Source organism: Boleophthalmus pectinirostris, unplaced genomic scaffold, assembly GCF_026225935.1.
Source record: "Boleophthalmus pectinirostris isolate CB_2022bp ecotype Guang Dong unplaced genomic scaffold, ASM2622593v1 HiC_scaffold_10, whole genome shotgun sequence".
Classification (NCBI taxonomy): domain Eukaryota; kingdom Metazoa; phylum Chordata; class Actinopteri; order Gobiiformes; family Gobiidae; genus Boleophthalmus; species Boleophthalmus pectinirostris.
The window spans coordinates 24,281,251-24,293,804 of NW_026570971.1; the positions used below are offsets into that span (position 1 = coordinate 24,281,251).

The 12,554-nt window shown below is 38.1% G+C and overlaps 1 protein-coding gene across 2 annotated transcripts in view; it reads left to right on the forward strand.

The window, feature by feature from the left end:
- zfyve26 (zinc finger, FYVE domain containing 26) overlaps positions 1–12,554 on the forward strand; it is a 32,355-nt gene that overhangs the window by 302 nt on the left and 19,499 nt on the right. The window contains exons 2-21 of one of the 2 annotated variants that reach the window (XM_055161145.1): positions 442–722; positions 810–885; positions 1,053–1,139; positions 1,211–1,360; positions 1,509–1,842; positions 2,435–2,559; positions 2,643–2,807; positions 2,908–2,996; positions 3,197–3,351; positions 3,443–3,646; positions 4,396–4,944; positions 5,363–5,527; positions 6,221–6,369; positions 6,501–6,741; positions 7,257–7,520; positions 9,297–9,416; positions 9,504–9,671; positions 10,419–10,652; positions 10,950–11,055; positions 11,618–12,441. In XM_055161145.1, the coding sequence (XP_055017120.1) occupies positions 532–722; positions 810–885; positions 1,053–1,139; positions 1,211–1,360; positions 1,509–1,842; positions 2,435–2,559; positions 2,643–2,807; positions 2,908–2,996; positions 3,197–3,351; positions 3,443–3,646; positions 4,396–4,944; positions 5,363–5,527; positions 6,221–6,369; positions 6,501–6,741; positions 7,257–7,520; positions 9,297–9,416; positions 9,504–9,671; positions 10,419–10,652; positions 10,950–11,055; positions 11,618–12,441 (4,396 nt within the window). In that variant the 5' untranslated portion in view covers positions 442–531. The remainder of the gene's footprint in view (positions 1–441; positions 723–809; positions 886–1,052; positions 1,140–1,210; positions 1,361–1,508; positions 1,843–2,434; positions 2,560–2,642; positions 2,808–2,907; positions 2,997–3,196; positions 3,352–3,442; positions 3,647–4,395; positions 4,945–5,362; positions 5,528–6,220; positions 6,370–6,500; positions 6,742–7,256; positions 7,521–9,296; positions 9,417–9,503; positions 9,672–10,418; positions 10,653–10,949; positions 11,056–11,617; positions 12,442–12,554) is intronic. The other variant, XM_055161148.1, reaches the window with a different exon arrangement.

The window sequence follows — 12,554 nt, forward strand, 5'->3', positions numbered from 1 at the left end:
TTAAATTTTCACAAACCGATGTTAAAAGAGCCTCACAATGGCACTGCACTATGTTGGATTTTTTCTTGATGCATTAAAATAGCTACTTTCATAGAATGAAATGCTCAGACTGTACTTGGAACATTTTGTTCAACTTTAAGTTTTAATAGTGGTTATGGTTGTTCTTACCTTCTCATGCGATGATTAATCAAACACATATTCTTCGTTATCGTTTGTCTGATTAGCACAGTGTAGGCTTTATTTTACTGTAAAGAGTGAATAAGTTACATTTTAAGCAATGGCAAGATCTGTTGTTATGCCATCAGTGAAATGTGTCAGTAAAGTTTACGATCTCAACATAGATTATTTGATTATTTAGACATGTATTTATTTATTAAGTATACACACTTTGCTTATATACCTGAATGCCATTTTGGATAAAGAATACATTTTCTCTTGAAGGTGAAGAATACTCTGGAGTGCTTTGAGGGCTATTCTGTGTGAAGGTACTTGTGTGACCACTTCTGAGCTGAGCACCAGTGAACAGAGGCCATGCATCCCTTTGGCCGTGAAGCAGAGACCTCACTGGAGGACCTATTTTTTTACTTTAAGAAGTCTCTGCAGCATGGAGAATGGGAGCTAGCCAGCGCCTGTGTACCTCAGCTGGTGAACTCTAATGAGGCACTCTCAGAAAACCTTTGGGACATAGTCAAGTCTATAATCTGCCACCCATATGATTTGAAGTGAGTATTGTTAATCCCCTATGTAACTTGTATAAAACTGAGGAAAGGTAGAGTTAGAATGGCTTGAATGCATGTTGTTGTGTTTAGATGGCAGTCATTGGGCAGTCCACACAAACTGGCTTGGTACTGGCTTCAGGTTTTGGAGAAATGGTCAGAGGAGCAGGTAGGAATAACATAATTCTACTTTAAACTAATCATGTGAACCTATTACATGCAGGTTGTGTTATCTTTGTACGAACACAGCACTTGACTCATTTTACCTTGTAAACTGACTTCAAATCACACCACAGATTATTATTAATAATCCCTTTGACCCATCTTTTTCCACAGGTTTCTGCTACTGTTAGAAGAGAGCTGGAGTTTTTGCTTCTTTTAGAAGAGTTAGGGTCAGAGGGCATACCAACAGCTCAAATCAAGGTAATCTTTGTTTGATAAGAAAATTGCAGAGTCATTTTTGTCAGCTAAATATCAATATTTGTTTTTACCAGGAATTACACCGAATATTTACAACCCATTACACTGACAAAACAACCCCAGATGTTCTCAGAAAAACAAATGCTGTGATTGAGTCTTGTCTTCATACATTATTGGACAAAAAGAGGCCAAGACTTGCGCAGTCTTTTGTGTGCTTCTTACAGGTATAAATTGTTGTTCAGTATTATTAATTAATTGTTAATTTTGAAGCTTTTGTCAGAAAATGGTTTAACAATGAGAGGACAGTAACTTTTGTATTCAGTAAATATATTAAGTGGAACATTACAACAACTAATATAACTATTTTGCTAGTCATGCTCAGAAGAATCAACCCTTCAGCAACCATTCATCCAGCACCTCATAAAGAAATTGGAGGTGCCTGAGTTGAATCCAGAGAAGAAGGAGGAGTGGGTAAAGGACATTTGTGCTGTTCTGTCAGTAATGCCATGGAGCTCCAGTACAAACAATGGACAGTTTGAAGTCTTGTGCGAGGCGTTATGGACTGCCAGAGAGGGTCCGCTCAAAGAAGAGAGGGTCCTGAGCGCACTACTGAGGCCACAATGTGATACATTGGTCTCTATGTACTGCTCTACTGCTGTGAGGCTTCAAAGGGACCATCTTCTCAGGACTGGACCCGATACACTAAGTATGTGTTTTTTTTTAATACTTAACATCACTGTTATGGCTAGAAAGATTTGCACATTATGTTTTTGGTCAAATATTTCTCATAGTTCATCACACTGTCCTGTCTGTTTAAGCCCATGTGTTGGTTTTGTAGCAGTTCCAAGCATTCTAAGCACAGTTAAATCAAGTTCACAACTACAATTAATGAGTATTTATTATTGAATAACATTGTGCATTGTGGTTCAGTACTCTATTTAGCTGAAACAGAATTTTACTTCTAGCTTTTCTTTTCTTTTGCCGGTTGAAAGTGGTCAGATTCAAGTAGTGACTGCATGAATATCAAATGAGTTGTCACTTGTCACTTCCTCTTTTGAGCTAAATTTGTGGTCTGACATTTTGGTATGAGCACTTATACAACATGCTATATTTGGTAGAGGGAATCTTACATGATTGTCACATTGGATTAATTACACACAAATGGTTTGAATGGCATATTTAACAGCCAATTACAGCAAAGTCAGCTGCATGAATAAGAAAAAAAATGATTTTCATTTTAAACATCTAATGAATACAAGTTTCTGATTCTAATAAAAGCATTCTTATTTTCTTGATAGTTGAACTCCCTGAAGCCCAGAAACTCACACTCACTTTGTGTAGCCATAAGGATCGTCCCTCAATTTGGAAAACCATCTATTTCGAGTGCCTTAATAGTGGAAAACATTTTCTTGAACAAGTTTTGGTATGCATCCTCTTTTCCTGTTTGCATTTTGGAGTTGATCACTTGTGATACAATTGAATAATGAGTGTAATTATTTGTTGTAGGTTACTGCCCTTGACCTGATTAAACATGAGGAGTTTTCTCAGCTCAAAAATTTGCTTCTCTTGGAGTTTCGGCCTTTGTCTCGCCTCATTTTACTGCTGGGATGGACTCAGTGCCGCAGCCTTAACTCTGGTCAAACACTGCTGAGTATCCTCCATAATGAGCAGGTTAGATCAGATACTGAACTCTGTGCATTGTACTTTTTTTATTAAGCATATTGTTATTCTGTAGTGTTTTCATATCTGTGTCTGGTCCCTATCCTCTTAGGTGGCTGCTAATGATACAATTCTACAGGAGTTTGCCAATATTTTATCATCTCAGCTGGGGATACTTGAATGGTGTAAAAACAACAACCCGTAAGAGTTTTAAACTTACTGAGCCTTATTTTATTTTGTATTCTTCCTATTTAGTTATCATTGATGCTTTTGTTTGTAGTTTTAAATGCTAATGAAATGAGAGTATGTTAGCCTTTGAATGGTTAAATGCATCATTTCATTGTTGCCAGTATTTTTGAGGAAAAAAAAAAATCAATGTTCAATGCAGTGTTTGTTTGCAGGGAAATTTCAACAGATGCATTATTGGCACAACTTCACAGCCTGGACAATCACTCGGCTCTTTATATTCTACATTCCTTAATTCCACTGGCTCAATTTGAAGAGCACAAAATACTAGACATTCTAAAACAACTGCCAAAACACCAGCAAGCAACAGGTTAGTTTCTTTGTTCCTCCATAAAAAGATATTGATTCTACTGACCATTGCTATAGATACTGTATAATGTATAGTTATTTTGCTTTTCCAGATGAAACTGAGGCCATTCACAGCTTTAAGAACTCTGGTGCCCATAGGAACATTGTTTTGTTCCAGGGTTTTTGTGCCATGAAATATGCAGTGTATGCCTTGTGTATGAATGCTCATAAATACACCAACTGCCCCGAGTGTGGATCCAAGCAGCAGGATGAAGCATCTCAAGCAGAAAACCACCAAACCCCAGCTTCCTCTGAAGGTTTGCAAAATAGCCTTTATCCTCCTTGCGATCTTAATATGAGCATGAAACACATGATAAAAGCTCATTTCTAGTACTGTTTGACATAGTTGATGATACAGCATATTATTGAAGAGTCACAAGACACATTCAGTTTTATATTTCCTCTTCTTGATAAAATGTCACAGTCAACCCTGATAACTACTGGTGGTACCAAGAAATACTTTTAGGAAAGAAGGAAACTCTGTAGCAAAGGTCAGAGTTGTTTTTTTGTTTTTTTTAAAAGTAAAACGTATTAATACAGACAGAAGATTGTGGCCTGGTTTTATAGTGTTAATGTGTTCATTTATGTCAAAGCAATTGGCCAATGATAAGATTATAATACGTACACAAAGCCATTTAGTCGTTTTCCGATTCTAGAAAGTGATGTAGCCACGCAGATTTCCCTATTAAAAACATTGTAATTTGACATGAAATATCCAAAAGGTAAATTAAAAAATGTTGAACCTGATCATTTCTATTATTCACGAGATCCAAAAACTCATTGTATTACCATAAAAATCTGCATTTTAACAATATTAATTTTAGCGTATCTATATTAAATATTAGACTGTAGAATGTTGTTATTTAATCTGAAGCCCAGTAACACAACAGCAACCAGCCAACTCAACATTTGACACTGCCTTTCATTTACTGGCCTTTGTCATGAGAAATATACATTATAAGCTCTCAGGTTAACTAGCTGTACTATTTTTGTTTTTCTCCTTTAGGATGCCAAGTGGCTTTCCAGAGCTACCTGTCCGAATGCCGGTATTACCTAGAGGCCGTGCCTGCTGTGTTTCGCCTGGAGCTCATGGAAAACATCTTTTCACTACTTTTCTTATCCAGCACAGACTTTACCCTGCCAGTTATAAAAGATACAACAACATCCTCACAGGGTTCAAATACACAAACTCTTAATTCAACCAAAGACAGGACAGAGGAGGTTGAAGAAAGCTACAAAGAAAGTGAAAGCATGCCACCATCCTGTTCAACAGCGAGGCATCATTTGGACTTGGCACATTTTGTCCAAGGCTGTAGGGGTTTTTTGGTGGATGCCAGTGCCATGGAAGGACTTCTGAAGCTGTTGAAAGAGTTGCTGGATGCCCTGAGTGCCTTGGCGCAGCAGGATGCTCCCCTTGTTGATGTGGAGTTGGCAGAGAGCATCGGCTGTTCTGTGACTCCAGACTCCTTCATGGTCCGGCTACAGAGGCTAACCAAACGCACTGCAGAAGCTCAGTGGAGACTTCAGATCATCTCTTGTAATCACAGTACAGATGGTGAGACACATTAGACTTAGACTTAGACAAACTTTATTGATCCACAAGGGAGGGGGGAGGGAATTAGTAGCTCATCACAATATATTATAATAACAAATAGTAATATGTATTACAGTTGATCACATTTTTAGGTCCACAGAATTTGTACTGACTTTGATTGAATCTAGAATTATTGTACACTAGTTAACAAGAAAGTATGACCTAAATTCACCTCTATGATGTGTATTTTTGTCAAATCTACAAGCTTGTGTTGAGGCTTTGTAACTTTTCAACACTAATGGAAAATGGACTATAATAGGTTTTATAGGTATTTGCTCTGTAACTGAAAAAGTGAGATACATTGCATGCATATAATTGAAAGCATTTTTGCTATATAAAAGCCACTGATATACAAATGTTCAAATATATTATGTTCTAGGTACAGACAGCCCTCTTCAAACCTCGACATTTAGTTTTCCTACTTCGTCTCTGGGTCGTAGTAAAAGTTCAAGTCTGAGGAGGAGGAGGCGACATGGAAGACACTCAATAGAAAGGGAGAACTCAGTGGAGAAACACAATGGAGAAGTGAGCACCAGTGCCTCAGGTGGGATTAATTTAAACCAGGAATAACTGACCTGCTCAGAACATCACAAAATATACTCATACATACTGAAATACATGCACTTATTGATTTTGTAATCTTTTATATCTCTTTCCTAGATATCCAAATTACTTTATATTCATGAAATCAGTGGTATATTTTTTGTGTGAGCCATCATTTTACCAAACCAAAGTTTTTCTGAATTGAAAGAATGAATTTGTATGTAAAAACTGTACGCTCAGTTTAAAGGTGCATTGTGTAACTTTTCATGTGGTGGGTCATCTGCTTGTCTCCATGATGTTATTGTTTTGCCTGGGATGTTCTGCAGTGTGGTATTTTAACAAATCTTTTATTATATTATTTTTTTTATTTATTGAATTACAGGTGTTTTTAATTCTCAAAACTACCTCAAAGACATACATTCTTACTGTGAGCGGGACCACTTCTCCACAAATCTGATCGGAGATAGATAAAATTAATAAAAAATAAATAGTGTAGAACATTTCAGGAAAAAACTATAACATCTGGATTTAGTCAAGCAGGTGGTGAACCCTTTACCAGAAAAGGTACACAGTAACTTTACATGAAGTTCAGTAATAACACATTCATATACATTTGATAACAATGTATGAAGGTATATTGTTGTTTTATATTGCACTGACTTTTTTTTGTAAATATATGTAAATTTTCTTGTAGATGGCAATGGAGGGTCTACATCTACCCCAGACCTAGAGATTTGTCCTTGTGGAGGACCTCACAGTTGGCTGGTCCCTGCCATGTTGTCCACCCCAGAGTCTCTGCTCATATCGTGCATCCGGAGAGGGAACTATATGGAGGCACATCATGTAAAAGAGACATTATTAGTTTATTATACATCAACTGTTTGTTCAGACGTATGTGTAAGCCAAAAATGATACCTCTCTAGGTATCATTTTATCGTATCATAGGTATCATACCAAAAATGTTCTCTCTCTAGGTGTCTCAGATGTTTAATCTGGAAGCATCTGCGTGCTGTGGAGAGCTCGTGTTTATGGAGCATTATAAGAAGGTGCTGGTGGAGCTGGGGGAGGTGGAGCAGAAGATGGAGAGTCAGTCTATGTCTTCGTCCTCATCCTCAGAGGGACTGGGGTCTGCGGTCCCGGCTGGAGCAGGGAGGACCAGACTGGGCAGCAGCGGGAGGACTACACTGCAGGCCATTGGAAGTGCTGCTGCTGCTGGTAATGAGAACTTTATCTGTCTTATACTGTATGTTTTTTTGTCTTTTCATTTCTTCTTTATGTATTATGTTTATATTGTGTTTCAATGTATTTCATTCATGCTTATATTGTATTTCTGTGCATTTTTATTTTCCTCTTTGGTCTGAATAAAAAAAAAAAAATCTTCCAAACATAATTTATGATATTAATAATAATCATTTTCATTTGTATAGCACTTTTGTAAACAAAAGTTACAAACTGATTCACAGTGCAACAGAAATACATACCCCCTTATAAAACAAGAAGAAAACAGCAACAACAACAAAGCAATAAAACACATTCAAATATTACCAAAATGCAACAAAATAATACTTAATGCATGTGCCATTCAACACATTGTTGCCATTGCATTTGATAATATTTATTTTTCATTAGGCTTAGTTAACGCAGTAAATCACTTAACTGTTAGCCCTGTTTTCCATTTACATTGATACCCATAATTAACTCTAATCCTCTCCATATTTCTCTTCTTCTAGGTGTTGCTTTCTACTCTATCTCTGACATAGCAGACCGCCTCTTGAGCACAGCGGCTCACCCTTTGCCCTGTTTGGAGGAGGATTACTGGATCCGTCAGTGCCCCTCTGATAACTATGGGCTCCTGTACACTTTGCTAGAGGAGCTGAGCCCGGGCGCCATGGCAGCGTTTGACCTGGCCTGCTGCCACTGCCAGCTCTGGAGGACGTCCAGACAGCTTCTGGACACAGCCGAGAGGAGGCTCAGCACCAGTCATGAGGACAGAGGTATGGGAGTGGTAACTGTAAGTGATAAGTTCCTATAATGTTCTACAACAGCAGTCTCCAACCTTTTTTCCTCGTGAGCTACTAATTTTAGGGGTTACACCATATTGAGCCAAGGTAACAACTATAGCTATAGATCTGGCGTTTTCAGGTGCCTATAAACATAAACCATAAATGAATATACTAGATATATATATTTAGGCCTGAGCTCCAGAAGCTGCCTATTAGTATCGCAAAGCTATGCTCCTAGTGGCCGGGAAGTGAAATGACACGATGTGACATGCTCATAGTAACCAGGGACACTCGTCATGACATAGGGCCTATTGCTTTTGGCCAACTGTTAAAACTCACACTTCTCTAACTTTTGGCTATTTCCATTTTCCAAAAATAAATAAAATGACATAGAAGTAGATCATAACAAGACAAGTGGGGAGGGGACTGGAAAGGCATAAGCTTTGCTTCATCCATCCCCTTTTCAAACCATGTATGTTTGTATCTGCTTCTGTGCTGTTATGTTGTTATATGAATTGTATGTGCAGGTTTGAAATAAATAAATGATTAACTGACAAGAAAAAATACTATTATGCAAACACCATCTGCTCCACCAGGGGTCAGCAATATTGGTTTAAAATTTGCTAAACATGAGTCAGCATTTTTTGTAAACTTCATACACACACTCCTCCTAGGAAGTTCATCCGAATGGACTCAAATTTAGTACACATTATCTCAAGGGCCGGGACATCAAACGTTATCCAAATTTTTGACACACGTGTTACGGTCTCTGAGCAGTGAAACGATAAAAAATGCACACAATTTTGGAGATTTTGGATATTTGCACATTGCTCAGATTTTCCATGAAATTTGAAATAGCAATGACATAAACTCTCCATGTTATTCCAAAGGTAAAATCGCCAAATTGCACAAGCTTTGGCCAATTTCACTCAAATTTTAATCGTGGGTGCACACCCTGACCCACATTTGTGAAATGGTTAAAATGATTAAAAACAACAACCAATGGGAAGTACCTACACAACCTTTGGCGTAGCCAAACTGAATTTGGAAGCCAGATGCATCATGGCAATAGGAACAAAAATGTATATTGTGACCATGTCCCTTTATAAACCGGAAGTCCTCCATGTTGGAATAAAAAAAAAAAAAAAAAAAAGAACACATGCAAAAATTTTGAAAAATGGCAGGGTAAGGTTAGGAGTTAGGGTAAGGGCTAGGGTTAGGATAGGGATTGGGGCTAGGATTAGGGTTACGACTATAGGGATAGGTTTAAGATTATGTTTAGGGTTAGGCCTAGCATTGGGGTTGGAACTAGGGATTAGAGTCGTTGTAGGTGTTTACAGTTACTGGGGTTAGTGTGGGGCACAATGTGTGTGGGGCGCGGCGATTGTGGGGCATGGGGATTGCGGGGCATGGGGATTGCGGGGCATGGCGCTTGCAGGGAGTGGTGTTTGTGGGGAGCGCAACTTTATAGCTCCTAAATCCTTTGGGGAGTTACTTGCTGGATTTACCTTCCTCTATAAGTGTATCAGTGGGAGTGTTTTTTTCTATACATTACATTCTGTATGTTAGGTAATAATTCACAATTCTTAATTGTCTAATTTTTGCTACATCAGCTTTATATCTGCCTACTACATTGTCCTGAATCTTAAACATTTTTTGTAATATAAATTATATAGATTTTTAGTCCCCAAAAAAATTACCTAATAAAGTTGTTCCAAGGAATTTATATTTTTATAGTTTCGTAACATATTCATTTTGTTTCTCCAGGTTTAAGAGTGGACCCCAAACTACCCCATTCAGAGGGAATCTGTGGATTTCCTATGGTTTTACAACAAATAAACAAGCTCTTGAATCATTCTTCATCTAATAAAAGCTCCACCAAAACAGGTACAATATGATGAAACAATGATTGATAAAATAACATATGTCACTTTACTTCTGTATTTAGTGTCACTTTTATTCCCCTGTTCACAGACTCTCCTGTAGATGAGGTGTTTTCTAGTCCGTTCGGTTGCTGTGTACAGGAGGTGCTGTTGTGTTGTTACCCGACGCTTAGTGAAGAGTCCATTTCATCTCGTCTCACTTTGGCTCAGAGGCTGGAGTCCACTCTGCAAATACTCAGCACAGCCACTAAGAGCACAGGTCAGACTGATTTAAAAAAAAAAAAAAAAAAAAAAAAAAAAAAGAGCTTATTTCTCGTATTACTCATAAAAGAAATCTCAAAAGTAAATCTCATGAAAACACTATATTCAGCTATAATGAATACATGCATAACCAGGAGCAGGTGAGTTTTGAACCCTGGCCTCCTACGTCCTCACCCGGTGCCTAAAACCATGAGTTAACTTTCCACCGGTTTGCCAGCACTGAAGTTTGGTATTTACAGGACTATACAGGGAAAACCCTTTCTGAGCAGTATATTTTTTTTTTCATCAGCCACATCAATTGTGGGAAAAAAAACAACAAAAAAAACATTTGAAAACACAGAAAATAGAGCCCAAATGACCTGCCTATTTTTTTTCCTCTTGCCTCTCAGGCCTTCTGTAGTGTATGTATATTTACATGTTAAATTTCTGTAGTTTCTCATTTTCCCCCCTGAAATATTATTGTATTATTGTGTACCTTGTTCACTTTGACTACAAATCTGTTTCATCATCTTATACAGCAATGGTTCATGGTATATTTCCTGATTTTTGCTGAGTTACATACAAAGGAATACTGCCAAATATTGGGATTTTATGTGCATGTGAACTAAAACATGTCTTATCTCTCTATTAACTCTCAAACTGTTCTGTTTCCCTTGATGACAAATTATTTATTAATCTGCAAAGGCTACTAGTACTACTACTAGTATGGATACTACTAACCACCACATCTCTCCTTCTTTCTCAGAGGGCACAGTAGGCAGCCCTCTCCTAGATCTCTTGGTGGAGCAGTCCCGTCTGAAGCAGGCCGAGCTGGACTCTCACCCGGTGCGCTCCAACATGAAGCAGCTGCTCCGCTCTCTGGACCAGCTCTGCCCCTTTGAGCCTGACGGAGCTCTCTCCAGACCCGACTATGTCCGCAGTTTCCTCGACTATGTCAACATCCTGGCCTCTGTTCTAGTGCGCAGCCTTGGGACAGATGGTAGGTGTCCTGTCACCTCACTAATAACTCATTGTCAAAGTAGTCTATTAGGTAAATGTTAATATGTTTTTACCTGTACAGTTTATTGTAGAAAATAACAAAACTAAAGATGTGAGTACAACTAAACCATTTGGTCTTTTGTTGTAATACATATTGTATTAGACTTTTTATGTTTAAAGAAGTATTTGAGACGTGTACAGTTTTGCATTATTAATTAATAGTGAAAAATGAACTTGGAAAAACTGAAATAATTGTATTGTAACACCTAACTCTACATTTTGGATTTACTTGTTTCAGATAACATTGGAGATGTCAAACTTGGAAATCCTCTCTTGGTGCTGCTTCAAGCTCCGTCTCAACTTCTGTCCCACCTGCTTTTTGACCGACAAGTGTCCCCTGACAGGTATCCACAAAACCTGTGCACCAAAATTTTGCAACATTTTTATTTAAGTTGTATTTTTTTTATAGCATAAGTATTTCTTTTGGTTGAGCCATTTAGATAAGATCACTTTATTGTCAAATCACATGGTATTTATTAGAGCTACACAAATGAATACATCAAAAAATTATACTGCTGTTGAAATTGAAATGTACTTTATATTTTCAATCCAAAAATGAACACAATGGTTAATTTAGCACACACCATGAAATGTTTGAAATTGACAAGCAGCCACATCACCAGGTCAAATTACAGGTCAGATCTATAGAGAAGTGGGCCTGCTTGCAATAATAATACATGCTTTTGTTGTAGTTTTGAGAAGTAAAAATTCTTAAAATTCAATACATGCAAGATATATTTGTTTCAATGCCATTCTGTGAAACATTCCAGGAAAATCAATAACATCACCATGCAGACATGCAGACAGCATGGCAGACCCACCAGAAGAAATACACAGTGCAACTTAAAAAATGCTATGCCTCCATAAAGATTCAAAGATAATAATTTAACCATATATATGTTTCAGAGTACTGTCTTTGCTGCAGCAGGAGCATTTGCATCTAAGCGTTCAGGAGGTGATTGTTCAGAGATGCTGTGAGACTTTACCTGTGTGGACCTCCTTTCCAGGATCTGACTCTGAACTAATTCAAGACCTTAACAGAAACAGTATTTTTGGAGATGCCACTTTATCACTTCTGCTCCAAGAACACATGCAGGAACATATGTCTACTTTGGGAATAACGAGGGACAGTCAATCTGAAGTCGGGTCTGAGTCAGAAAACTCAGTGGAAGATCAGTCGACCACTCAAAGCAGCATCTCAAACTCCACACTGTCCCTCACATCTTCACAACCTCCTCCAACATCTTTCCTTATTACCCCAGCTGCATTAACATTTCTAAAATCACGCTCCCCTTTATTAGCTACGTTAGCTTGTCTCAGTGCTAGCAAAGGAGAAGCAACCAAGACTCAAAAATCTTTCTTCTGGAGTGACCGCAAACAGGCAGTCCTAGATGGAGAGCAAATCAGTAAAGAAGTTGATGGCCTTCTAAAAGAGTTTCCTATACTGCGGTCGTATATCTATTCAATGGTGGAACCGATCTTGGACTTCCCATTAGGAGAGGAGGACGAAGTTGGCCTAGGCACTGTCCTGTGTGGGAAAGCGTTAGTTAGTTTGTTGTTTTCAGGACCACATGAAGAGATGACACAAAATGTGGCTGCTGAAGCATTTAAACAAGCCCTAATCACCAAAGATCTGAAAAGAGCTCTAAACCTGCTGGAACTATATGGATACGGCTGCAGCCAGGAGGGGGCGCTAAGAGACAGACTACTTGCCTGCGCTGCGCTTGAAGGTAGGAAGGAACCTAATGTGAACTTATTTTGGGACAAGGAGTTCTAAAGGGTTTAGCTATTGCACATAGCATATTATATAATTAGGAAAGGGCTATTCTGTTCATTTATAAGC